Raw genomic sequence first — 27,519 nt, 5'->3', positions numbered from 1 at the left:
AAGCTACATATTTATTCAATTTAATATTTTTATTCTTCTAAAATTATGTAAACCTCAAGATGTGTTCAATTTTTTTTTTCATGTTAACACATAAAGCTAGTTCGGTTTCTTCCTTAGTTCTTCCTGCTATCCCTATTCTTTATTTCAATCCACAGGTGCATGGAAGGGGAGGTGGCCTGATTAGGACAATGATGATGCAATGTTGAAGAATAAGCTGGAGGAGAGAAGTAACAGGCACCATGGAAAAAACCAAAACAAAGCAAGGTCAGATTTCCTCATGTCTTGCTTTAGAGCTCAGGATTCAATAAATGTAGGTTTTAGTCTTGTCTTGCTACTGTCTCAAAACCTTGTTTCCCAGTCGGGCATGGTGGTACACACCTGTAATCTCAGGGACTTAGAAGCCTGAGGCAGGAGAATTTCAAGTTCAAGAGCAATCTCAGTGATTTATCAAGACCTTTAGCAACTAAGAAACACCCTGTCTCAAAATGTAAGAATAATCAAAAGGTCTGGGGATGTGACTCAGAGGTAAAGCATCCCTGAGTTCAATCCCCAGAACTGAAAAAAAAAAACCCTAAAAAACAAACATGATTTCCCTGTCATCATATAATGATCATGAATATTGTAGACTTGCTGGCAAATAGGAAATGTCATCTATATAAAATTTGGCTTAATTTGTTATCTTATTATTTTCAGTAGTACCCTTAGGACTGCCTCAGAACAACATGCTCAGTGAGGCCAACATACAGATAATCCAACCCCTTCTTAGCTAGCCTGGAAGCACAAGAACTTTCTCTTTTCTTTTTCTTTTTATCAGTACTGATGATTGAACCCAAGAGCACTCTATCACCGAGCTTCATCCCAGCCCTTTTTCAAATTTTTTTATTTTGAGACAGGGTCTAGCTAAGTTGCTGAGGCTGGCCTCAAACTTGTGATCTTCTTGCCTCAGCCTCCTGAGTTGCTGGGATTACAGACACGCGTGGTGTCCAGCTTGAGTTTTCCCTTTTCATCTTTACCATTTAGGAGCAACCACACAGAAGTTTCTGTTACAATCTCCAATTTATGGATGAGGAAACAGTCATGGAGAAGTCAGGCTGCAACTACAAAATGTCGAGGCTAGGTCTGGGATTCTGGTCTGTGTTCCCAAGTCTTGATTCTTGCTGTAATGCCAGGCTGTTGGGTCATAGTATAAAATGGACTAAAAAATTCTTACTCAAGATTATATTGGGAGTTTTTGGTAATCTTAAAATATATGGATTTCACATGAACTGTTCTGTGTATTGAGTTACATATTATTTATGAACTTAATGTTTTGCATATCTCAGGAGAACAATATGCATATTCAGGCAACCAAATGTCTGCAACCAGAGGTTTCATCTATCAACTGCTCAATTCATATATATATTTAACACAATGGAACAGTAGCCAAACAGATGATCAAGGAGCTAAATGTGTCACATGGGTTGTCTTGCCTTATCTTCAGGGAGAACCCATGTGGTTCTGGAAGGTTCAATGTAGGCCAATGTTTATCCTCTGTAGGTTGAAAATTATTTTTGCAACTCAAGCCTTCCCCCCTCTTTTTTTTTTTTTTGCCCTGTATTTCCCAGTCTCCATTATTGACAATACTGTTCTATTTTCACCTATATTCTTCAGAGACCTTTTCATTGACAATTTCCTTCTATTAGCCCTCTTACCATGCAAGAGAGTGAGATTCTCTTTGCTAATTTTGGCAATGATAGGAGGGCAGAATTCAGAAGTATGGAAAGGATCAGAGGTAGGAGAAGCAAGGGACATTTATATAGTTCTCCTGAAACTAGTAAATGACAACTGGACTGGTACCTTCCTGGACAGGAAGAACAGCCTTCTTGGCATTAGAACCATCCCCTCAAGTAAACTTCAGTCAGCTCAAGAATATGAGGGAGACACTTCTTGTGCATTCCTTCTTTTCTATTTAAAGGTCACTAAATACTCAGTTTGGCCAAAAACTTCCCCACTGTGGTAGAATATGGTTTTCTTCTACAAGAGTTCTATTAGATAGATTTAGTTTGTTTGTTAGGATGTAAACAGAAAAACCAGTTATATCCAGCTTATTTTTTGTTCTCGAATCAATGTTATACAGTCATATATAGAGAATTCTGTAGGATCTCTATTCCCTGTATATATTTATGAGATAGGATAAGGACAAAACAAGTTGTTTTGATTAAACAAAGCTCTTTCTTTCTACAGGAGAGAATGAACATATGCCGGTGAATAGTCCTTCCACGCAGATTTACCAGGTAAAGACAAATAGATTGTTTTAAATGCTCCCACATGTGACAGTGGCAACTGTCGGTTGTGTGCAGAGATTTTTGGCACTCACAAGTGCTTCCACGTACATTTGTTCTCTTCACAAGATTGAGATAGACAGGGCAGAGGGCCTCTCACATTGTATGTTTGAGAGAAGCAATTATTGTAGGACAAATTATTCAGTTTATAAAATGTAGCACTACTATCCCATCTCAGCTCTGCTTTTCTCACCTGATGCTACAGTCACATTGGCCCTTACATCATACAATATAACAGTTTCATCAGAGAAGAGGAACTAGCAAGTTCCCTAAGTTCCTTTCTGCTAAATAGTTCCCTATTTTAGCAGAAAGAACTGAGAATTGAAAGGAGCTATCATTGCAAGTGTTCAAATATGGTGATAGAAAAATTTTAAGCTTTTTTTTTAAACAATGGGAACAATTTGATTTACAAAGAAGATAAAAAATCTGCAAAAGAGAACTGGGGTTGTAACTCAGTGGTAGAGTGCTTGCCTAGTAGGTGTGAGACACTGGGTTTGATTCTCAGCACTGTATATAAAATAAAGTCCATTAACAACTAGAAAAAAAAGTCTGCAAAACATCTTTGCAGCAAGAGTGACATCAGGTGCTTTGGGTCTGTCAACGGAATTTATTTGTCTTCTATCTTTCAAACTGTAAAATTGAAGAAAATTTTTATCTTTAAAAATCATGGAAATTTATTCTGACATAATTTGGAATATATAAGGCTAGGGAAATCCATGTTCCTCTCTAGGCTTAAGACAGTATTATCTGGAATACATGAGAAAGACGGAGGTATTGACAGATCTTAGCAGAGGTTGAGAGAAAAGTCCTTTTTAAGCTGGTTTTAAGCCCTGGTAACCAGGAAAAGGAGTTGTCTTTCAAGATGAAGAATTGGAGTCCAGAGGAACAGATAGTTTAGAAGAAATATTTTTAAATTGGTTGAGTTTAAGTGACAGCAAGAGTGAAAATAGCAACTAGTGCCCAGAAATATCATGCAAGAGTTCAAATGGTATGGGACCACTGAGGGCAAACCAGAACAGGATCATGAAAATATTTTTAAACATTGTTTCTAGACTTAAATCAGTCCTGGGAAATTGTAGAGAAAGCAGCCTTTAATTTAATTTATATTTACTGAGTAGTTATTATGTGCAAAGTCTACTATTTAGTTTAATGGGAGGTTAAACAGATAAAACAAACATTCTCATTGATTTTTAAGTGTCTACAACCTAGAAAACACATATGCTAGATAGTTCTTGCAAGGAAAGTTTTTGAAAAGATTACAGTGGAGGCACTGATTAAATCTACAGGGAGAGATGAATTAGTGTAGACTAAATGATTTGAGGTAGGCATTTAAGGACAAGTTGGTCATTTGACAAGTGGATACGAGAAGGCTAAGTAGGCAGCAAGACCAGCTCAAACGAAGGCCAAGAAGCAGAGTTGGTCTTCACTTGGTGTTGATTTGGTGCCTCACTGATCCTTGCCCACTTCTCATCTGTTCTCATCTGACCTGTGTATGGCATTTGAATCAGTGTGAGTACCTCTTTAAACTCAGGTATGATTTAAAGTCTATTATAGATTTTATGTAGGTCATTCCCTGGATGTTGGCTAAATATAGCTGCGATGGGGGTGGCCTCATTAGCTTATCATATCACAAACCCAAATACATCTGTTCACAGTGGAATATACAAAGCAGTAAAAGTGAAGTTGGTCTAGGTGACCCCTGTGACACTATTATAATACCATCCTTGTTTTAAAAGAACTTTTCCTAAGTCTGTTTACTACAAGCAACTTTTAACCAAGAGAAGAAGAAGTAAAGAAGAAGAGGAAAGAGGGATGTAGGAAGGAGTTATCTATAAGAGAATACCTATTACAAGGGAAACTATCTGAAGCAAAATGTGAAATTTCAGCAATTCTGTATCTCCATATTTTATTTTCTTGATAGATCTCTTCCCTTCTTGACATTATCGGATGTGGTAACTTTCTTTTTAAAAATTGTCTGTCTCCTCATCTAGAATGTAAGCTCTAAGGGCAGGGATTTAGTCCATTTTTCTCTTTGTTGTATTCTCAGCATAAAGCACAGTGTTTGGGATATAATGCATATTCGATAAATATTAGTTGAATGAATGAATTAATGAATATATGCAAGATGTGTATATTGCTTTGAGACAAAAGGTCTGATGTAGTCATTGTCTGGTGTCAGTGTTGGGAAAACTGATTCTTTGGGGAAAAAAAGAAGAAATCCTCACTTCATACTCTAATCAAAACAATCTCCAAAAGGTTTGTCAAAAAGGTTAAGTATAAAAACCAAATCAAAAGTTTTAAAATAAGTATTTTGTTTCTGTATGTAAAGTGTCTTTTTATGTTAAAAAAAAAGTTGACAGAAATCACAAAGAAAAGGGTTTGAGAGTTTATTCACATCTCAATTTACAACTTTGTCAACATAAAAACATCTTAAACAAATAACTAAATGCTTTCAACCACTATTGCAAAAGCTTAATGATATAGAAATAGCTCATGAAAATGGATTATTCCAAGACCCAAATAGAAAATGGGTGAAGAAAACAAACAATTTTTCAAAGTAAAGTTATAGATAGCTTAGTTAATAAGCAAGAAAAAGTTGACGCTCAAAAAAGTAATGATTAAAATAAGAAGCATTATTTTTTGATTATCTACTTTAGCAAATAATAAAATAATATTTAGCTCTCGTGTATAAATTGGTAGAAACATTTTTTTTTGGTAGAAACTTTAAGAAAAATTATTAGTTAAAATGCAGGAAATGTGTTCAAATGTTCAATCCATCACTGGCTCCCTGTCCTATAACTATTGGATAGATTTGACCTCCTTGGTGACAGTAAGATACAGTAATCCACATCAGGTCCCAGAAGTCAAAAGGAGAATGAGTACTACTATCTCCCAGTGCATTCCAGGTAGAATTACCTCCAGAACATCAATCAGTGTGAATATACAATTACCCGTTGGGTTTTTAGGCTCAGGATATTCTCCTTTATTCCATCCCAAGTGTATTTTTTCTCTCATCCTGAATTCCTGGCACATATACCTTTCAAAGTCATTGAATGAGATCTCTTTTCCAGAGTCAGGTGATGGTGTTTCATCCCTGATGACTTCAGTTTGCATATGGATTTTTTCAAATTATAGTCCATTAAAACAAAAAGGGGGTTGGTGTGGTAACTGCAAAACTTAATTCCAGCCAACCCTCACACCAATGACTGGTACTCCAGGGTTTTTTTTTTTTTTTTTTTTTGGCTCTCTTGTAGTTTTAGGAATGTAAACATTGTGGCTTCCTCCAATTCTATTGTTTACACTTCATATATCTTATTATACAAGACACAGTTTCCTAAATCCACAAATTTAGGACCTTATGTCCCATACAGAATGCTTCCAAGAATATGCAACCATAATATTATAATTTTCAAACCCACTGGCCAAATATATTTTATAGAACTATTAATTAATTGAATATTTGCCTCCCTATAATGTAGTAGATTTTTCCCTTTGGGTCAGATCTTACCTAATATCTTTGACTCATAGTAATTTCATATTTAGAATTTATCCTATTGACAATATAAACAAAATGTATGCAAAGCTTTAAATAAAAAGCAGGATATGACAGCATTATTTATAATCTTAAAAAATAACAAATAAATTTTCACCAAGAGTAAATGAATAGGTAAACTCTGGCATATTTTATATAATAAAATAGTATGTAGCCATTAAAAACTAGACATATAGAAAACATTTTGAAGGCTATGGGAGAGGGCTTATAAGAATCAAAGGGCGAAAAAAGAGGGGAAGATATCTCTAGTGTGATCTCAACCATATAAATGTCTGTATTTCTATACATATAATGAAATGGAAAAAAAATGAATAAATTGAAATTATGAGATTTAGGGTGATTCTTATTTTTCTTCTTTTTCTCTATAATTAAAATAATTGAAGAAAATAACTTAGGTGCCAAAAGGACCTCTAACTGAAAAATTATGGGAACCAGTCCTACAGTAATAAGTTTCATCATCCAAACTGCCATTGAATTTCTTCTAGGATTTGTAAGTCTTGGCTGAGCCTTAGGGTGTTTTTTTTGCCATTGAGGAATGTTCTAACCCCAGAGAAGTTAAACTCTTCTAGGCCTGTAGTGTATCCAGGGATGAATAAGACAACTTTCTAACACAGGAGCCTTCGCCTCAGCATCAACATCGTCTTGAAAGGATGATTTCTGCAGGAGGGTAGAGCCGTAGATTAGGAAATTGCTGTTGATGTTCAAATTACTTACTATCCACTTAGTGCTTTAAATCATTGCATTTCTGGGGGAATCAATAAAGAGGCCTAAATAAAATTGGAAGATGGAAGTTGGCAGAGAGAACAAGCAACCACCCCAGCATCCTTGCCATTATGTGCTACTCCAAAACACTTGACCTTTTGCCCTCGTGAAGTCCAGTGTGGTAGGAATTTGACATGCCTTGTGGAGTTTTCCTAAACCTTGACATTAGGACTTTGCAGAGTTCCCAAGGTATAGGCACAGTCTCTTGAATTTACCTCTTGGTAGCCTCCTGACCTTGGTCATGTGGCAGAAAGGAATGGGAAGTTTATGTAAAAACAAAACAAAACAAGCTGGAATTCATGAGAAATTTAGTTTGAGGCTTGACAGATCTTTGGTGGAAACCAAATTGGAAGACACTGATTAAAAATCATCTTCAGAAGAGTTCAGAAGCCAAGAAGGGAAAGAAAATTGAGAAGCAGAAATTAACAGCAGGAAATAGGAGGAATTCCGACTCCTCTCCCCCATTTCTTTGAGCCTAAGCTGCCCTCTGTGGAACCCTAGGCTTTGAAGTTCAAGTCTTCCCTGAACCTACCTCCAGTGGGAGCCCGCCCCCAGCGGCAGAATGGAGGGATCATAACCTCTCTAGAGCAGCTTCATGAAAAAATCAACGGGATGAGGAACGTGTTCAACTCGCTGGAGAACAAGGTAGACACCTGTTTCTAATCCTTGGGGTGGGCAGTGGGCTGTCAGATGAGAATGTTGAAGAGAGAGCAGAGAAAAGATGTTAAGACACTTATCTTCTGGCTCCCTTTTATTCCCAAGGCTGTGAATTGTCAGGTTGGTATGAACAACCAATCTGTCCCAGCTAAAGACAGTAAGAGCCCTGTGTGGTCTCAGGTGTGTGATTATGCCCATAATGGCATCCCCTTCCTGGCTTGTCACTGGTTGTGAAGCTTATAAAGTAGTAGTGTTACTTTTCTGGAAGAAATAAAGGAGGAAGTAGACTGACACTCAGAACAGTTTTAGCATTCCCAGAGTCCCTTTATGACCTGGTTGTTAGGAACCTTCCAATGGTTTTAAATTACTTTAGAGCTGAGTTTCTACAAGTGAGAAAAATATTTTTCCCTAAGACTCTGCTGTTGCCTTTTGGCTTCTAGAAAAACTCCACATGTCCACTTATAGGAGCAGTGATAATGAAACCTATTTCTGTTGGGATAGTGGTTCCCTCTTGTTTGATTCAAGTAAGGAAACCTAAGATTTCCTTCTTTCAGTTTTAAAACTTACATACTTTTTGCTCTGACGTTTATATAGCAATCAATTTTATTTTACTCACAGAAGATGAGTTTATATGATAAAAATTAGCATATCAGAAAGTAATTGATCTGGTATTTAATCCATCATAATGGTTTAGTACACATGCTAAGATCAATCATAAAGATTAGTTTTAACTAAAAATTTTTGGAATCAGACTCAGATTGCTCATGTTGTTTCTAAGTCTTTGAGCCCCAAACACTTAATAAGTTCTGATTTTTTTCCTAAAATTTATTTCTTTTCCTCTTATTTTTCCCTATTTCCAGTCCTAGAAAGAAACCATTTGTGAAACACACTTAAACAACAACAACAAATAATCCTGGTTTTTAAAACACAGGGTAGGATACTGATTCATTTTATAGTAGAACGTGTTGCTTCAAACTGAAACCATTTGGATGACTTGATTCTGAAAATGTATAGAAGTACACATATGAAGACACTTTCTTGGTGAATATTTTAAATTATAGAAAAAACCTTCGAGACCATTATGTCTTGAAGAAAGATGGGAAGTTAAGAATTTCTCTGCCTAGCTGGGTATAAGGTCATATGTGTCAAGAAAGTAATGTCGTTGTCTGGCTATCCTATATTATCTTAATTTATTGTTTGTTGAAAATTCATTTTTTATTGTTCAGAAAATAAAACTGGACCTTTAGAAGTGCTCCATTTTCTCCACTTTTCTGTTTGTATTTAACTTTTTGATTTGTCACATAAAGAGGAAATAATTAATTTTTAAAAATACCTGTGTACTAAGCATATGACATAGTAAGTGCCTTACCCACATTTACTCATTTAGTTTTCAAAACATCCCTGTGAAATAAACATTATTATAATTATCTTAAAGATAAGGAAACTGCTGCAAAAGAGCTCTCTAGGAGAGAGCTAGGATTTGTCCCCAACCTAATTCTGAAATTATTACCTCACCACGGTGGGGAACTTGACAATAGAAGTCCAATGTGGGCAGTCCTTCGACAGACTGGACTGCTGAAGATGATTCACATCACCATCAACATGCTACACTTCTGCCATTACAGATACTTCTGTGCCTTCCTTATGGATTAAAGCCTGTTGTCATGGAAAATGCCCAAGAATAGAAAGAAAGAAAGAAAAAGAAAGAAAGAAAGAAAGAGAGAAAGAGAGAAAGACACTTCTTTTTCTCTTTCAAAGAAATTATCATTATTTCTAGGTATTATTGTTCTTATTCTTTAACTTTTTAAGGAAAAAAAAACCTGAATTTCTTTGTCCTCTCTTAATAACCAAGAGGAATGTGACCTATCCGTTCTTTCACAGAATTCAGAGTTGCTGTATTAAGATTGTCTTTTTCACATACTTACATGGCTTTTTAAGTAGACTGCATTTTAATCAAAAGCTGTGAAATGAAAGTAGTTTGCAGGGGCATGCATAAACTTAGTTGATTGTTTTATTGCCAAGCTTCAACATATTCTGTATAAAGAAGACAAACGGGGCCAAGTTTCCCTTAACTTGTCCAAATTTAGTAAATGAAGTCTGTAGATTGTCAAGAGCCTGGTTTTTCTCTCTCTTTTTACCTTTTTTTTTTTTTTTTTTTTTGGGGGGGGTGCTTGGGATTGAACCAAGGGCCTTGTACATGCCAGGCAAGCACACTACCAACTGAGCTATATCCCTAGCCCAAGAGCCTGGTTTCTTGAAAAAAGAAAAAAAAAAAAGAAGAAGAAGAAAATAGAGGAAGAATTCAAGGAGCACTGGTGCCATTTACAATAATTTACAGCAAATTGAGTTTATTTTTCATGCATTATTTAGTTGCAGGCCTTAGCCTCTGAACTGAAAACTGGATTCACAGAAGCAATGCAGGAACTGTCAAGAATCCAACATGGAGAATATGCTTTGGAAGAAAAGGTTAAGAGCTGTAGGTGTTCCATGGAAGAAAAAGTTACTGAGATGAAGAATTCATTAAACTATTTCAAGGTAGGTGCGTCTTTTGTTTTCCTGCTGAAAAGAGTATGTTGGGGCTTTTCCCATAGCAGCCAGATATAAGAATTTTCCTCCTGATGCATGGTGGCGCACACCTGTGATCCCATCAACCGAGGAGACTGAGGCAGGAGGATTGTGAATTCAAAGCCAGCCTCAGCAACTCAATGAGGCCCTAAGCTACTTGACAAGACCCTGTTTCAAAATAAAAAGGTTTGGGGATGTGGCTCAATTGTTAAGCACATATGGGTTCAATCCTTGGTACCAAAAAAAAAAAAAAAATCCAAACCAAAACAAACAAACAAAAAAGATTTTCTTTCTGAGCCACTCACTAGTTATCATGAAAAAAATATTTATTTCCTGTTTTTCTTTTTGGAGCTCTGTGTCAAAATCAGGGGCCACAATAGATTCATTCATTCATTCAATAAGTATGTACTAAAAACTTATGGAGTGCTGCATATTATGTTCTATGCTTCTACCCTACGTACCAGTTTGAAATATAGCAATGCTTATTTTTTAGGAAGAGCTGAGCAATGCCATGTCAATGATCCAGGCTATCACTTCCAAACAAGAAGAAATGCAACAGAAAATTGAACAGCTTCAACAGGAGAAGAGAAGAGAATCTCGAAAAGTTAAAGCCAAGTGAGTGTTTTTTTAAGCTATTTACTAAAAAGAACTTTAAGAAAGAAAAATGCCTATTAAAACCATAATCAGTTTCTTAAAGTGATCATATAATGTGCTGGTGAGCATGTGGAACAACTGGAACTCACACACTGATGGTAGGAAGTAGTACAATCATTTTTGGAAAACAATTTCCAAATTTCTGAAGGTTTCTTTAATTTATTTAAAGATAATAAAATTTTTAAGAAATTTACTATACAAAGAATATTACTATAATAAATACTTGTAAATAAAGGAAATTAAATTCTTCTTTAAAAATATTTACCAGGAGCTGGTGTTGTGGCTCAGAGGTAGAAACGCTCACCTACCATGCATGAGGCACTGGGTTCAATCCTCAGCACCACATAAAAATAAAATAAAGATAGTAAAAAGATATTTACTAAAGGCAAACTCATAGCAAGAGCTTATAGAAAGGCACTGAGAATACCTTGCCCTTATTAATAATATAGCTAGCTGGCCACTGAGCTTCGCCAGTCAGCATATGATGGCAGGTATACAGCCAGAAAAGTTGGTTAATATAAAAATGAATGATAACTATTAAATATAAAAATTCATTTAATATAATATGATATGAAATGAAAATGATATGAAATGGCATATATATGTTGATTACAACTGTAAAAATATGTGAAATAACCAGAAAGATATTTTTTTTAAATAATAATTGTTGTGCTAAGACTGTGGGGCCACCAGTGATTTTCTTTTTTCTTTTTAAAATAATTTTCTAAAGTTTCTCTAATGCTGCTATTATTTGACTCATATGATTGAAAGCAAATTGACATTCAACACTGTCTCAACTAAATGGAATCAAGTAAAGTTTCACCATTATGCATACATAATCTTCATTTGTTAAGTTTTTGATGTTATTGAATTTAAGACAGAAATATGGGGATAATATTTGTGTGACCAGGTAGAATAGATTATGGTGTTCAGTTGAAGATCTATAGCTTTCAGGTACCTTTGAATTGCTTGGTTAAGCAAACGTGAATCATCCCAAGCAAATAGTCACTACTGCTAACTTTATAGATCCTGGTGACAGGGAACCAGTAACAGAAAAATAAGAATGAAGGAATTACATTTAGAAGTGATTTGTAGATATCTGAAGTCTTTCTTGGTTTTAGGTGATGAATTAAGTTGAACTGTACAAATTGCTAGTATTGGACTTTTTAATTTTCAAAAATAGCAATTTATACAATTCAACTTAATAATTTGGACATTTTCTTAAGCTGTCCTGAACTGGATTTCCTCCTACTCTATCAAGTACTAAGAACCAAAGTGACCTTGGGGTTGTTTCCCTTTCCTAGAAAAACTCAAAAAGAAGAACATGGCACACAGGCCGGGCCTGCTCAACAAGCCCAAGGAAGCCCTTTCCGCTCCATCAACATCCCTGAACCTGTTCTGCCAAGTGAAGAATTCACAAATATTTTGCCATCTCAGGCCTATGAGAAAGGTATAGTTTGCAGACCACCACGGTGAACTAAACAAGTATTTCCCTCCTTATTTCTAGGTCTTAAATAATAGCAAAAGTGGGCTCACAAGTTCTCCTTCTTTATTAGATGGAAATCATGCATTGCTCAGAATTTTTCTTCTTTTCTGGAATTTAAAGAGTCTAGAGAACCAAAGAGATCCTGAGAGTCTGCCCAACTTTAAAGATCTTATTTTTTTGAAAAAATACTAATCTGGATTCTTCTAAATTCCAATTGGATTAAGAATAATTTATTGCACAATCAATACTGTATCCAACCATATGAGAGAAATGCTTTTAAAAAATTCACTCTAAAAAATCATTTTGTTGGTGGTGTAACTCCGTATCCATCTTTGTCTGGAAAATGAGAGCTAGTGCTGTCTGTAGACTGAAATGGTCACCAACTACATACCTGCTCTTAGGGATGTGAGAACAGATGTTACAAAATGGTACACTGGCAATACCAGCTTTCCAAGGGATGTGGTTACTGACCTGTGTTCAATTCAGGAAAAAAAAATACATAAAACAAAAAAAACATTTGCTACATTTTTGTATCCTTGACAAAATCTAGCAAAACATCTATACAGAAAAATGAATGCAGAAATTAACATTGATTTGATGACCCCTCCCCCTTTTTTTGGTCTCATGTAGAAAGTCCTAAAAAGTATAAGTTCCTCAAAGGTAGGATTTGGTGGTTTTCTATCCCTACAGCTTATGGAACAGTTTGGTTTATGTATTCATAGACAATATGTGTGGTTTGAATAACTGAATCTAAAAATATGAATCAAGTGCTTTTTACCTGATGTACTTCTAAGAAAATATTTACTTCATTACTTTTATTTTTCTTACTCAGGTGAGTGTTTACTTTAGAGGCTGATAGGTACAGCCTGGGAAAACTCACTTGATCCATCTGGGAGTGGGTCCACAAGCAGTTCTGTTTTCTTTGTTCCATGACGTGGACTGCAAGACATGAAGGGATGATCCTTATTGAGAAACAGTTCAGGATTGTCTTAGAAAGTAGAAGTCAGATCAATGCCAGGTCTGGGACAGCTGAACATGTTCACAAGATAAAATATTAAATGTTTTATTTGCAAAACACATCTTTAGAGAATATGTACCAGCCCCCAGGGAAAGAAATAATCATAGGGCTTGTTTAATCCATTGAAAACAGCTGATATAAATGATTTCAGAGTTGACACAGATTTAAATTAACTGTTTAATGGCCACTCCTTCCTTCCCTGCTAGGTAGACATGGTCATAGTTTATTCTACTAAGTTACTGCAGAAATTTGGGGCTAATGTGCTATAACAAAATATTCTGGATACAATTGGTGGTGGCTTATGTTAAAACTTAGGGTTAAAGAACCAAATTTTCTCAATGTGTTGGTTTACCCATTCCTAACGATAAAATGATATGACTGTTAACTATTGTCCTAAAATTCACGGAGTCCGGAGTTGGTGCAGTTTAGTTGGGTGCCACTGGCTCCAGGTCTGTCACAAGGCTACAATCAAGGTGTTGGCCATAGCTATAACCTCATGTGATTTCTCTACTCAGGAAGCGTCTCTTTCCAAACTTATTCACATGGTTGTTGGCAGGCTCTGGTTCTGTGATATTGGCCTCTCCAAGTTGCTGCCTTACAATAAGGCAACCAGCTTCCCCCATGGCAAATGATCTGAGAGAATGCTCAGGACAAAAGCCACAATCATTTTATAACCTAATCTTGGAGGTAGGATTCCATCCTTTCTGCCATATTCTATTTTTTAGAAGCAAATTACTAAATTCAGCTTCTACTTAAAGGATTACATAAGGACATGAATGCCCAGAGATGAAGATAATTGGGAGCCATCTTAAAGGTTGCTTACCACAATGACTAGACCTCTGTTTGAAAAGACAGCGTCTTTTTATGTGGGTCCTCTGATGTGAAAGCTTCATTCATTTACTTTATAAATACATAACTGATAGTCTGAAAATGTCATTTTACAGGACTAATTATACCTTTTCTTTCTTTCCCTCTCCTGCCCAAGAAGGCTTCAAGAAAAAAAATATGTACATATACAAATATACACGTGTGTGTGTGTGTGTGTGTGTGTGTGTGTGTGTGTGTATATATATATATATATATATATATATATATATATATGCAATTAGTCTCCTCATATCCTCACCTTCCACCTATTCTTGTTCAGGACAATTGAAAGAGAACTTTTTTTGTTGTTGTTGTTTGCTTTTTGCAAGACCCTATCTCAAAATAAAAAATTTAAAAGGCTGGGAATGCAGCTCAGCGATAGAGTGCCCATGTGTTAAATTCTCAGTACCAAATAATAATAATAGCAATACAAAGTAAAATATGTTTTGTATTAAATGATGGTAAGTTAAGGAGAAAATAAGTAGAGTAGGATTGCAATTTTAGATAGGGTGCTTGGTAAAGATCTGAAGGAAGGAAGAAAATTAACCTATGAATCTGGAGGGGAAGAAAGAGCACAGCTAGTGCCAAGGTGTTGGTGGGAACAGAACTGACGTGCCCAAAGAACAGCAAGAAGAGTATTGAGGCAAAAGCAGAGTGGATGAGGGAGAGAATGGGAAATATGATAAGAAGAAAGAAAGAAAGAAAGAAAGAAAGAAAGAAAGAAAGAAAGAAAGAAAGAAAGAAAGAAAGAAAGGGAGGGAGGGAGGGAGGGAGGGAGGGAGGGAGGGAAGGGGGAGGGAGGGAGAAAGAAGAAAAAAAGAAAGGGAAGGGGGAGGGAGGGAGAAAGAAGAAAAAAAGAAAGGGAAGGGGGAGGGAGGGAGAAAGGAGGGAGGAAGGGAGAAAAGAAATCAAACAAGCAGCTGAGAACAAATATTCTAGGGCTGTATGATGATTATGAGGACTTGGTCTTTTTACACTGAAATGGGAAGCCATTGAAAGGCTAAGTAGAGGAGTCTGACTTACATTTTAACAGTACCATTCACCTCTCATTTTTATTATCATCATGGTTAAACAATAATTTTGCTCTTGCAGTATTCCAGGTACTACTTTAAGTAGTTTACATACATTAACCTACTTAATTCTTATGGCAATCATTTGAGGTAAGTACCACTGTCATATATATTTTGCAGCTGAGAAACAGCACTTGCCACACCATACTATAATTTTCTTCCTTTTGGCTGCTGTGTCTTTCCCAACAAAGTATAAAATCTATGAGTCTTTCAGTGCCTGGTTCATAGAAGGTTCTCAGTGCATTGGCGGAATGAATGCTGAGTAAGAACTTTCCTTTCTCTGCAGCCCAAGAGTCCAGATCTGTTCATGTAGGAGAGAGTAATGTGAAGGGAATGATGGGTCCTGGTAAGTGGCTCTTCTGTTGGTTCTTTTTTCTTCCATCCATTCCACTCTTTCCCTCTTACATCTTTCCTGCCTTTACTCCCTCAGTCCCAAAACAGGCATGAAAGAACTCAGGCAAGGTAAAGCATCGCTGTTACTAAGATCCTAGGATGTGTGCTAGAGTGGGTCAGTGACTTGTTTAATCCCAGGGATGGGTGAAGGCCTGGGGAATAATCTTCATTTTTTTCCCCTGGCTCCTTTCAATTACTAATGAATTAACATTTGCTGAAATCTCACAGGTGAGTGTTTTATGATGTAAGTTTCCCATGAACCACACATCTGTATGGTTTAATTCAAGTTATTTACTGAATTGACAATTTACCAGAATTTCATATATTATTGCATTTTCCCTTTCCCTTCCTTTTTCTAATGTACATCATCAGGGTGAAGGGGATAGCAAAAGAAGACATTGTCTTTGGCATCCTTCTTCCTCCTCATTCTGTTCTTCCTTCCCCACAATATTGCTGGCACCTGGTGTGCTCACCTGAGAGGAAGCTAACATGAGGAGTCAGTACATGCTACTCTAAATTAGCACCAAGTTTATTTATTATTATTATTATGTGTGTGGTGCTGGATATTGAACCTATAACTTTGCATATTCTACCACTGAGCAATACTCCTAGCCCCATACCTTTATTTTAAAAACTCTATTTTAGTAGAGCCTATGTAAAAAGAGTAGAGGATTTGTCTAGAGGCAGAGAGAGGTAACACCTTGCAGTTGGTAAAACTTTTGATCCTTAATTGACATATTTAATCCTTGAAGGATAGTTGTACACATACAAGGGCATATTAGTTGAGAGTTAGTAATGAACACTATTTTTTTTCATTTCTTTTGTTAGGACATTTTATTGGTTGTTTTTAGTTATGCCTGACAGTAGAGTTCATTTAAATATAAATATGCAAGCATGGAAAGTTATGTCAGATTCATTTTTCTGTCTTTCCTTTTCCTATCTCCTTTTCCTTCCCTTCATTCCCCTTTGTCTAATCCTCTGAGCTTCTATTCTCCTTTCTCCTTTATTGTGGGTTAGCTTCCACGTATCAGAGAAAACATTTGATCTTTGGTTTGGGGGAATTGGCTTATTTCACTTAGCATGATAGGCTCCAGATACTATTTTTTTTTTTTAAAGAAAGATCTTGACAGCAGGTCTTATTTTTCAGGAGTGAACCCAACAACTCCAGAAGCAGATGAAAACCTCAAGTCTTGTCTCTCAGCTGATATCCAGCCCAAAGGCCACCTCTCATCTGGTGTATGGAGGCAGCCAAAGGATGGCAAAGAATGGGGCGAAGAATATGTCACAAAAGACCACCCAGATAAACCCAAGGAAGCTGGCCAGGGTAGACACAGTTCCCTGGAGAATGTTTTATGTGAAACCTCTTTAGCTGGTAAGTTTCACGGGGAATGCAGGTTAAAATTTTAAAGTATAAGGTATACCAGGGCTTGGAACCAAAGGGCTAGAATCCTGGCAATGTAGATCCAGTGGACAAATGTGACACCTAGTCTCTGGGTTCTTTTTCAGATGAAGCAATCAAAGGCCACAGAGGTAAAGGGACTCACCAGAGATCACATGGCCTGTTGGGTATTAACCTAGATTTTGCATGTTCATGACATTTAGCAATATAGTGCTTTGGAGATAAAAACCAACATAAGGTTGGTGGAGAAGAAGGAAAAACTTCATGAACTATTTAGTGATGTGGAATCTTCAAAATATAAATCTTTTATTAATAGTTCTCTACCGAAATACCAATCACTGGAACAGGTTCTCTCCTTCCTCCCTCTTTCCTTCCTGCCATAATCATTACTGAACACTTAACTATGTTCAAACAATGGCATTTCCTACGATGGAGGGTAATTTTTAAAACTAAATTTTATTTTTATTATCAAATACATTAAAAATTAAATAGTACTAAAAGGTTTGTTATTAAAAAAACAGCAGCAACCACTTTGAGCTCTTTTGGCAGTTTCTTCTGGTACTTGCTTCCAGCTTTTTATAAAATGTCTGTGCTACTATTTTGCAAACAGTACTTAATTAAAGGTTAATTTCTAGCTAGAGAGTAAAATTCACAGAGTGTATATTTTAGCTTCTTGACTTTTTACATATGTATATCCACAGTGATCATCACTCAGATCAACATATACAATATTTTTACTACCCCAGAAAGTTCTCATACACCTTCCAATCAATATCTAATCAAAAAACTTCTACTATGTCTTCTACTACCATAAATCATGTTTGTCAGTTTTCAAACTTCACATGAAAGGAACTGTATGGTATGTGCTTTTTTTGTGTCTAGCTTCTTTCTCTCAATATAATGTTTTCTTGAGATTCACTTATATTATGGAGGTATTAATTCCATTTTATTAATCACACTAAATGAATATACTACATTTAAAAAAAATTCATTCTTTGATGATGAGCATTTGTACTGCTACCAGTTTGGGACTATTACTAATTAAACTGCTATGAACATTCTTGTACAAATGTTTTAAGTATATACCCTATTTATTTTGGGTTTACATCTACAAGTGGAATCTTTGTTGTAGAGGCTAAGGATATATTTAAAAGAAATGTCAAACAGTTTTCTGAAGTGGTTGGATAATTTTATACTCCCACCACCAATTAATGAGAACTCCAGTTGTTTCACATCCTTGCCATTATCAGCATGAACAGTCTTTTTAATTTTAGCCATTCTCATGAGTTGGTACTTGTAGTACCATACTATACTTTAAATTTGTACGTCTCTGATGATATTGATATTGAACATCTTTTCCTCATATGCTTATTGGTTCTCCATAGATCTTCTTTTACAAAGTACCTGTTTAAGTCCTTTTTAAATGGATTATTTTTTTTTGTCTAGGAATTTAAAATATATCTGGCTATGAGGTCTTTATCAGATGTATGTGATGAGAATACTTTATTCCAGTCTATGGTCTGCCTTTTCACTTTTAGTCATTTTTTGGATAAATAAAAGTTTTAAATTTTGATGAAATCCTATTTGCCAATTTTAAATTCTTTTAATAGCTTGTGACTTTTTTGTGCTTCCAAGAAGTCTCTGCCTATCTCAAGGTTGCAAAGTTATTCTCATGTGTTTCTTCTAAAATATTTATAATTTTAGCTTTCACATTTAGGCCTATCACTTATTTAGAATAAATTTTGACATATGGTGTGAGAAAGGGGTCCAAATTCATTTTTCCCCCCAGATGATTATACAGTTACTTCAGTGCTAGTTACTGAAAATACCCCCATTAATTTACACAAGGGAAAGTCAAGTGATCTTATATGGGTGAGTTTAATTCTAGAATTTATATTTTTATTCAAATTATCAGAGAATGGATACCTTGGTGGTATAAAGTCTTCTATTTGAATAACAGAGTATTTATGTTCTTCCTATATTTTTCAATTTATAAAGATCTTCTTTAATTTTTCTTAGCACTATTAAGAGAAACTCTACCCTTTATTTATTTTTTTTTTTTCTTTAAAGCATTTGCCCAAGGGACCTCTGTCATCCTAGTCTACTCTTGCCCATTACACTGCTATTATCCTGGACTTCAGTCTTCTTAGGAATTTCCTTCATATTTCTCCCATGCTAGATTCCTGCTTGGTTATTGTGTTAGCCAGCTTTTTGTTGCTGTGACCAAAATACCTGACAAAAACAACTTAGTGGAGAAAAGTTTATTTTGCTCAAAGTTTCAGAGGTTCAGTCCGTGGTTAGCCAACTCTGTTGCTTTTGGCCCAAAGGGAGGCAGAAGGTCTTGGTGGAAATTGTGGTGAAAATGAAAGTTGCTCAGCACATGGCAGCCAGGCAGGAGAGAGAGAAAAAAAAGGGGGTGGGGTGGGGAGAGAGGTCAAGCGCAAGGAGTTGGGGACAGATATAGAGTCCCCAAGGCCACTCCCAGAGTGATCTACTTTTTCCAGCCACACTGATCAGTCAACAAATACCATCCAGTAGTCTATTCAGCTATCAATGAATTAATCTATTTGCTGGATTAATTCACTGATGAGTCAGAACCCTAATCATTGCCTAAAAGCCCCACTTCTGAACCTTATTACATTGGGGATCATGTCTTCAAAACATGAGATATGGGCGACATCCCAGATCCAAACCATAAATTATTGTCACTTATTATGGGTTTTCATCTTGGTTACTCCTTATTTTGATGAAACACATCATCTAGTAGTTTTCACATATATGACTGATACTTTGTCTTAATATAAAACCATTTTCCCTCATCAGTTTGAAGCAATTGTTCTATTGTCTTCTAGTTTCTAATGTTGCTATTGGAAAGTTCAATACCATGGTGAACCCTAGTCCCTTGAATGTTACCCTGTTTTTCTACCTGGTTTCGTTGAGTCTTTTTCTCTTTATCCTTGGTGTGCTTAAGTTTCCATGGTGATGTGCTGTGCCTTCCAATGATTTGAGAGTCTTTTTGTTTAATTACGCAGAATACAATGGTCCCTTTCCTTTGGGAATACACGGCCTGGATTTTTTTTTTCTACTATTACTTTGGTAATATCCTTCCACCATTTTTTTTTCATTTTCTTTGAAGCTTCTAATAATTTGAATTTGAATCTCTTGGACCGAATTGTTCAACTGCCATATTTTCTCTCCTATTTTTCTTCAATATCCTCTTTCTTCTTATTTTTATCTGGGGGAGATTTCATTGACTTTATCTTCTACCCTTTTTATTTATGCTGTTTTAAAACAAATGCCCAAAAGTTTCTTTTTAAAAGCATTCTGTCTTTTTAAAAATAGCATCTTATAATTGTTAAATGGCTGGAATATTTTTCTCATATCTCTTTGATAATATTAACTATATAATTTTTAAAAGTTTTCATTATATCTTACATTGTCTCTGCTTCTTCAGTCTCCCCCACCTTAAATAAATGCACATATACATTTTCCCTCTTTTATGGTATACACTCATTCAAATTCCTGAGTATCTTCAAGAGATTCTAAAAAAAAAAAAGAAAAAACCTGGAAATTTTGTGTTGTCTAAGCTTTTAATAAATGGGCTTCATTACAGATGGTGAATCAGATAGCAAATGAACTTTTTTGGCAGGTGACCTCTTCATGTCAATTTCTGAGGGCCTTTTTTCCTTGGAAAGTTCAGCTTATCAAGTGGAAGACTCTCTCCCTTGCCTGGAGTGATAAAGCCTGGCTAGTGGCATTCTGGGTCCTGCAGGGGAAGGGAACCCAGGGGAATCTCACTGTTCAGAATGCAGGCGGCCTTCTGTGAGTGTCCTCGTTTTCATATTAGCATCTCAGCCCTGCCCTCTGGAGTTGTTAACCCAGATCCCAGAGAAAGGGCTTCTCTAGTTTCACTTTTCCCATTTCCCAAGGGATGGAAGTGAGGAAGCCAGTGAGAATCTGTGTGTTCAACGTACCTACGTAGACTTTTGACCATTTTACTAGTTAGCAGTGGCCCTTACGTGCACTTTCTTGGTGTATCTAGTCCTTGAATCTTTCTGCTGCTTCTCAGTGGATTCTCTATCTGCAGACAGGAGTGTGTCCTTTGCTCTGCTGAATGAATTATCCTGCCTCCATTCTGTTTTCTGTCTTCCAAAAATTTGCTGTCTTTTTTCTGCTTTTGATATCTTTTTATTGCTTTTTGTCATTTTGTAGGATTTGGGAGGGAATGACTAACAAAAATTCCCTCTTTGGTTTGTTTTTAAAGCCAAAAGACAAACTGTGGCTCTAGAACTGCTTGAATCTGAAAGAAAATATGTTATTAACATCTCTCTGATCCTGAAGATAAAGGCAACATTCCAGGGGTCAGATGGAAAGAGGAATTCCAAAGAGAGAAGGTATCCATGTATTCATTGCCTTTGCTTTTCAGATTGATTAGGATTTAAGGTAAGTTGTTCACCATTTCCACCTTGGGAATTCTGGGGCCTACAATGAGTTCTAGAAATAATCTTTGAAAAAAGAATAAGCAATGATAGCAGGTAACTCCTGGAAAATCTCAAACTTAGAGTCTCAGCAGGTAAGAAAATGAATATAGTCTCCAGGGCCAGCAGTGTCTCTGATAAGGTGGCTAAGAACTTAAATGGCATATTACAGTGACACAGCCATGTCAATATTTAGAGAAGCTCAATTGACAATAGCCAAGCTATAGAATCAATCTAGGTTGCCTTATAACAGATGAATGGATAAAGAAAATATGGTATATATACACAGTAAAATATTACTCAGCCATAAAGAAGAATGAAATTATGGCATTTGCTGGTAAATGGTTGGAACTGGAGAATATCGTGCTAAGTGGAATAAGCCAGTCCTAAAAAGCCAAAGGCAGAATGTTCTCTCTGATGTGTAGATGCTAACCCACAACAAGGGAGGGGAAGAATAGAAGTTCATTGGATTAGACAAAGGGGAACAAAGGGAAGAGAGTGGGCATGGAGTAGGAAAGACTATGGAATGAATCGGACATAACATTCCTGTTCTTATATACGAATACATGAGCAATATATCTCCACATCATGTACAGCCACAATAATGGGATCCTAACTGGAACAAGTTATATTTATTCTATGTGTGTATACTGTGTCAAAATATACTCTGTCACGTATATCTAGAAGAACGAATTAAAAAAAAAAAGAACTTAAAGAGAGGCATTGCTCCCTGTTGCCATGGATCACAGGTCTCAAAGAGGTACAAGGAAATGGATATAGTGGGTCTGAAGCATTAAGTAGCCGTTGGATAAATGACACTGGAATGATATAACTCTTCAGGTGCTCCCACAGTACCAGGTCACTTCTAAGATTGCATGTGTGCGCGTGCGTGTGCATGCACGCTCACACACCTGTGTTGTGGGGCAGTGCTCTAAAGTATAGGTAAAGTATTGTAACAGCTACTATCCCTAATGTTACACACCTCAATCTATACCTGTTCATAGTGTAGATTTTCTCGTTCACTCTCTGTTCAGAGAAAGCAGGAAGGAAAAAGGTAAGAATTGGTGAAGAAGACTAATGTAATAAAGATGAAATGATCCAGAACAATTGAGGCAGGCAAAGGCCAATCCAAATGAATGGATGGGGAGCCCCTAATTATATTTTTCTGCTCCCTACCATGCCCCTAATTTTGCTTGACTTTGCAGCTCCCAGCAATATACCATGTCACCAGAACACAATGCTCCTCCTGTCTAAATGACTAAAGTGAGGAAATATTCCCCGACAAACTCACAAGTGCCTTGACTATTTTCAAGGATCATATTACTGTAAAACTGAGGTGAACAAAATTTAAAGTAATAATGAACAGAAAGGATAATGTGACACATTTAAAGCTGTGACCAATAGAGGTTCTGGACTGGGCTTCACCTTCTCTTGGTGGCCGCCTGGATTCTCACAGTTCCTTCCCATCCCCTCTGACCATTGGTTTTTCCCTTCTAGATACCAATACAGCTTATCTAACCCTCCCACCTCTCATTCAGGGTTCTGGGAAGTTTCTAGCCTCTAGGGTTTTGTTTTCATTGGCTATTGCTAAATACCTGCTCAGTTTACATTAATCAAATCTAAAGGTGAGTCTACCTTTTGGTGTGGCTTTGCTTCCATGTCTGAGAATCCTAACCAGCAGAGTCTCTTCCTAGTTTCTGTCAATTTGGGAAACTAGGACAAGAATGGGAAAAGAGAAAAAGAGAGTTGTTTGCAGGTCCTATGCTAGGCACTTGATTTTAACTTCATGAAATCTTCACCAGACTTGGGGCTAGTGATGTCAGTAGCATGTGTGAGGCTCTGGGTTCCATTCCCAGGACCACAAAAACAATTAATAAAACACAAAATGCTGTGATTTCTACCTTATGGATGAAGAAACTATGATCTAGAGAAGTTTAAAGCCACATAGACAATTAGTGCCAGAATTCAAATACAGACCTGTATGACCTGGAACCTTGTACTTTTTCCATGTCACACAGTTTCTCTCTAAGGACCTTGTGGTTTCAAGGACACCACTTCAACCAACAGGAATAGGAAACATTTCTCCAAAAGCAAGAGGCACAAATTTATCTCTTCCTATTTCAAAATTCAGGCTTTTCTCTTGAACAACCCAAAAGTTCTTACTTCGGATCTCAATTGACCTGCCAAATAGAGATGCTAAATATATTTGTAGCTGTCAAAATAGTAGAGTCCTTTTTACTTGCTGTCACTTCCTATTTTTCTGACATTCTCTCATTCTGACATTACTCTCTATCACTGAGTAAGAAGAAGTAGATCCCTCTCCCAAACTTTGAGATCAAAAAAATTAAAGCTTCATATAATCCTCAACAAAAGATAGTTATTTCATATATCCATGATAATGCTATTCATATTAGTTATTTACCAAGCTAGCCCTCTTTTCTTTTTGTAAACAAAGCAGAGAAAAAGCATCAATTCCACATTCTTGATACTCAAAATGAATCTCTAAGCCGGTCGTGGTGGCGCACATCTGTAATCCCAGTGGCTTGGGAAGCTGAGACAGGAGGATCATGAGTTCAAAGCCAGCCTCAGCAAAAAGCGAGGTGCTAAGCAACTCAGTGAGACCCTGTCTCTAATAAAATACCAAAGAGGGCTGGGGATGTGGCTCAGTGGTCAAGTGTCTCTGAGTTCAATCCCTGGTACCAAAAAAAAAAAAAAAAAAAAAAGAATCTCTGGTTCTGAGTGTGGCAGTGTTGTCATTTATCTACCCTAGAATTAGATTTTCATTATACTTTTTCCTAAGCTTTTCTGAAACCTCTGTGTACTTTAAATGGACCTATTGGTATTCTCCATCCAAAGGTGAAAATAAATTTATTAACATTTACTGCCTTTTCCATCACAAACTGCAAGCCTTTGGCACTTTCTACCCTATTAGAAAGTAACCTGGGTTGAAAATAAAAACCACGACAACTACAACTTGACACTCAAACCTGACATTGCCACATCTCAAACTAAAATAAAGCTTTAGGTTTTCCCTAGGAGGGAAAAGAAGTGACTTGCTCAAGAGCTGCCTCAGCCTGTCTCGAGGCAGCCTGTGCCTGACGGAATGGGCTGGAAGCTGCAAGCACATGCTCCCAGCTGAAGCTTGGGCAGATCTTGTTGGAAGATCACAAAAGTTGGAGTTCTGGGCTCCTTTTTGGTCTGACTCACCTAGATAGGTTAGACCTTAACATTAAACACCTGTCTAAATACTTATGGGGAGGATTGCCATTTAGCCTGATAAGCTAAACTCCAGTTGCCACATCCACCCAGAACTGAACCAGCTCTGTGCTATAGATAGCCACCAGGTGGCACATATTTAATTATCCATGCCCATCCAATATGGTTGTAGTGTTCTGTACCTGAAGCCCAGAAGTTATTTTAGCCTACTACTGGACTGGCAAGAGAAAATTTATTAACTTAAAATTATAGCCTCTGGGTAGGCAAAAATGTTTTTGCATCTAGACTTTTGCTGATACAAGTGTTTTACTCTATCAGCACCATCAGTTGTGCTTTCCTCCATCAGGTTTATGGTCTTTTCCCAGTCTTTCTGCATGGCTTCTAGCAACCCCTCCAAATTCCTCTCTGGTCTAGACAGTGATTACTAAGACCTTCCAAGTCCATCATCCTATTTGTACAGCTCAGATGGAGAGGTCTCTCATCTGATACTTAGGATCAGCAACCTTTGCATATGTGGAGACTCATTGAACAGAAGGTGGAGGGAATGGAATGGAAGGTTTCCTTGTATATTAGTCAGGATTCTCTAGAGGAACAATCAACAGGATCTATCTATCTGATTATGAAAAGGGGATTTATTAGATTGGCTTACAGGATCAGAAGCCAAATAGTCCCACATTGGTCAACTGTTGAGTGGAGGACTGGAGAAATTAGTAGCTGCTCAGTCCAAGAAGCCGGAGTCTAAGAAGAGGAGAAAACTATGATTCAGTCCCAGTTCACGACTAGAGGCTGGACACTCCCTGGAGACTGGTCAGAGTCTGTTTTGGAAGAGGGAAGGAGTTGAAATCCAGTGTCCTCAGGTGATCTCAGCAGCCGTCTAAGCAGCTGCTCAAGAAGAATGAGTTTTAATCTACATTGATTTTTCTCCTTCTTCCATCTTTTTTCCATCCAGGTCCCCAGCCTTTTGGACTAAACCATCTACATTCAGGGCAGGTCTCGCCCTTTGGTTTGCTCTTCCACATAATAATTATCTCTGGAAACACCCTCCTCAATGTACCCAAAAGTCTCTTAACTTTAGGCATTTCTTAATCCAATCAAATTGGTAATCCCAGCTAACCATCATAGTTTGTATCTTTCATAGGGGATCTTGGTACCTTATTCGGTTTGTTTGTCTTCGCTGAGTTACAGCCACAGGGAAGTCTTTGGAAATGGGTTGAAAAATTCAACCCATTCTTCTCAATTTGATGTCCTTTCTACTTTTCCAGGAAAATTCTGCTTGTTGGCAAATCACCCCAGTTGTCCACTAATTTGCTCCCATTAGAACCTGAGAAAGTACTTAAATAAGTTCAGCACTCAGTGACAAGTAGGCCATCGCTTTCATCTTTCTTAAATTTGTTGTGTTGAAAGCATAGGGAACCTACTTTCAATTTACTTCTCTCTTTTCCACTCCACCCTTCTCTGACTTCTCTCTTCCTCCCTTCATTTCCTCTGGGGGAAAAATGATTCATATTAAGAGGAAGAGGAAAGAGATTTGAGGGTGGGAAAGAGATTCTGTGAAACTCCAAGGAGTACCAGGACACCCCTGGTCTCTAGCCTCTGCAGGCAAGACTTTGTCTTTGCCCAGTTTGCCTCTTAGGAACTGAAAGAAAGGGGAAAAGAGACCCTCTCATTGCCCCCCAACTCCCTGAGCTTTTAGTTACTAGCTTTAAACAAATTTTCCTACTTACCTAAATAGCAGTCTGCTAGCCAAGAATAACTAAGTGCCACATTAGATGCCGTCATCTACAGCACAAATGAGAATAGATTATTTGCATATTAAATTGGAATAAGTATAAAATATTTTAAAAAAGGCTTCCCTTAGAATTTCTACTCTTAGGTATGATAAATAAGAGTGTACCAGGTGAACTTTAAAAAGGTCCATTGAGTGATAGGCTCTTACTATTTGATCAATACACATTTGTATAGGGGCCATCAGTAATGGGATCTTTTTACAGTGTGAAGGCATCAGCTAAGGTCTATGACAATTTTTTTTAATCTTAAATGCAGACCTGTAACTCACAGTATTTCAGAGGACTGTGAAAATGTGACCTTCTATATTTATCCCTACCCCTGCCCCCATGCTAGGGGTTTTATCCAGGGCCTCATGCATGCCAGGGGACCACTTACCACGGAGCCACATCCCCAGGCCCTGCATTTATGCTTGTAGGATCTTTTCTTCTCTACACCTGGCACGTGTTTCTTTCTGTGCTCTGTTTCAAGCCTCTTCCCTGGGTCTTTACGGTACATTGTCCAGCAGCACCTGGATTTGCTTCATGCACTGCAGGAAAGGGTCCTGAAATGGCCACGCCAAGGAGTTCTTGGAGATTTATTCCTTAAACTAACAAATGATGAGGTAAGCCATTTTTTAAATCCTCCTCTACAACTTTAATTATATTGATCTGTGTTTCCCTCATCTGCTTCTCTTAACGGAGAATCTAAAAAGAGTGATTTTCCGAGGAACTACTACTAACTTCCTTATTCTACAATTACTGAATAAGATTCAGAGAGATTTTAAAGGCTTTTCTGAAATCACCCAGCTTGCTGGGTAATGAGATATCTGTGCGACTGGAAACATGGTAGGTCTTTTAACTTCTGGTTCATAACTTTATATAGAACTATAACTGACTTCACTGAAAATGCAAGTATATATGATTATATGTGTTTATGTTCATATACTCATGCTCATAAATATGCATACCTACTTGTAAAATAAGCGTATAAGTATATATGTGTGTATTTTCACACATAATTTTCATTCTTTAGAGATTTTTTAAAGTATGGCTATTTGTCCTGGATATCTTTTGTTTTCACTTTCTTGGTGAAAGGAAAGGGTGCTAAGTTTTGAAAGTCTATATAATGTTTTACATAGAAAATATGATCCAGACCAAGGCTACAAATTCAAATGTCTGCAGGGCCAGATAGTGACATAAATGAGAGATGTGGGTTAAATGTAATACAATATGGACTGGTGGGAATTACACTGAATTGCACATATATTTTACTATAAAAATAGCTCACAGTTTTATCCAGTTATTATTCAGGAA

The 27,519-nt window shown here is 36.9% G+C and overlaps 1 protein-coding gene across 1 annotated transcript in view; it reads left to right on the top strand.

The window, feature by feature from the left end:
* Nucleotides 1-239: 239 nt before the first annotated feature.
* Nucleotides 240-27,519, top strand: part of ARHGEF33 (Rho guanine nucleotide exchange factor 33) — a gene marked incomplete at its 5' end in the record, with an annotated part of 49,406 nt that continues 22,126 nt past the window's right edge. Inside the window, 9 exons of the mRNA XM_081263813.1 lie at nucleotides 240-264; nucleotides 2,224-2,273; nucleotides 9,664-9,828; nucleotides 10,352-10,473; nucleotides 11,817-11,962; nucleotides 15,240-15,299; nucleotides 16,494-16,718; nucleotides 21,010-21,139; nucleotides 26,696-26,828. Coding sequence (XP_081119939.1) covers nucleotides 240-264; nucleotides 2,224-2,273; nucleotides 9,664-9,828; nucleotides 10,352-10,473; nucleotides 11,817-11,962; nucleotides 15,240-15,299; nucleotides 16,494-16,718; nucleotides 21,010-21,139; nucleotides 26,696-26,828 — 1,056 coding nt within the window. The remainder of the gene's footprint in view (nucleotides 265-2,223; nucleotides 2,274-9,663; nucleotides 9,829-10,351; nucleotides 10,474-11,816; nucleotides 11,963-15,239; nucleotides 15,300-16,493; nucleotides 16,719-21,009; nucleotides 21,140-26,695; nucleotides 26,829-27,519) is intronic.

This window comes from Spermophilus citellus (assembly GCF_964194105.1).
Source record: "Spermophilus citellus genome assembly, chromosome: 13".
Classification (NCBI taxonomy): domain Eukaryota; kingdom Metazoa; phylum Chordata; class Mammalia; order Rodentia; family Sciuridae; genus Spermophilus; species Spermophilus citellus.
The sequence above is the reverse complement of the archived record's forward strand: the minus strand, read 5'-3'. Positions and strand labels throughout refer to the sequence as shown.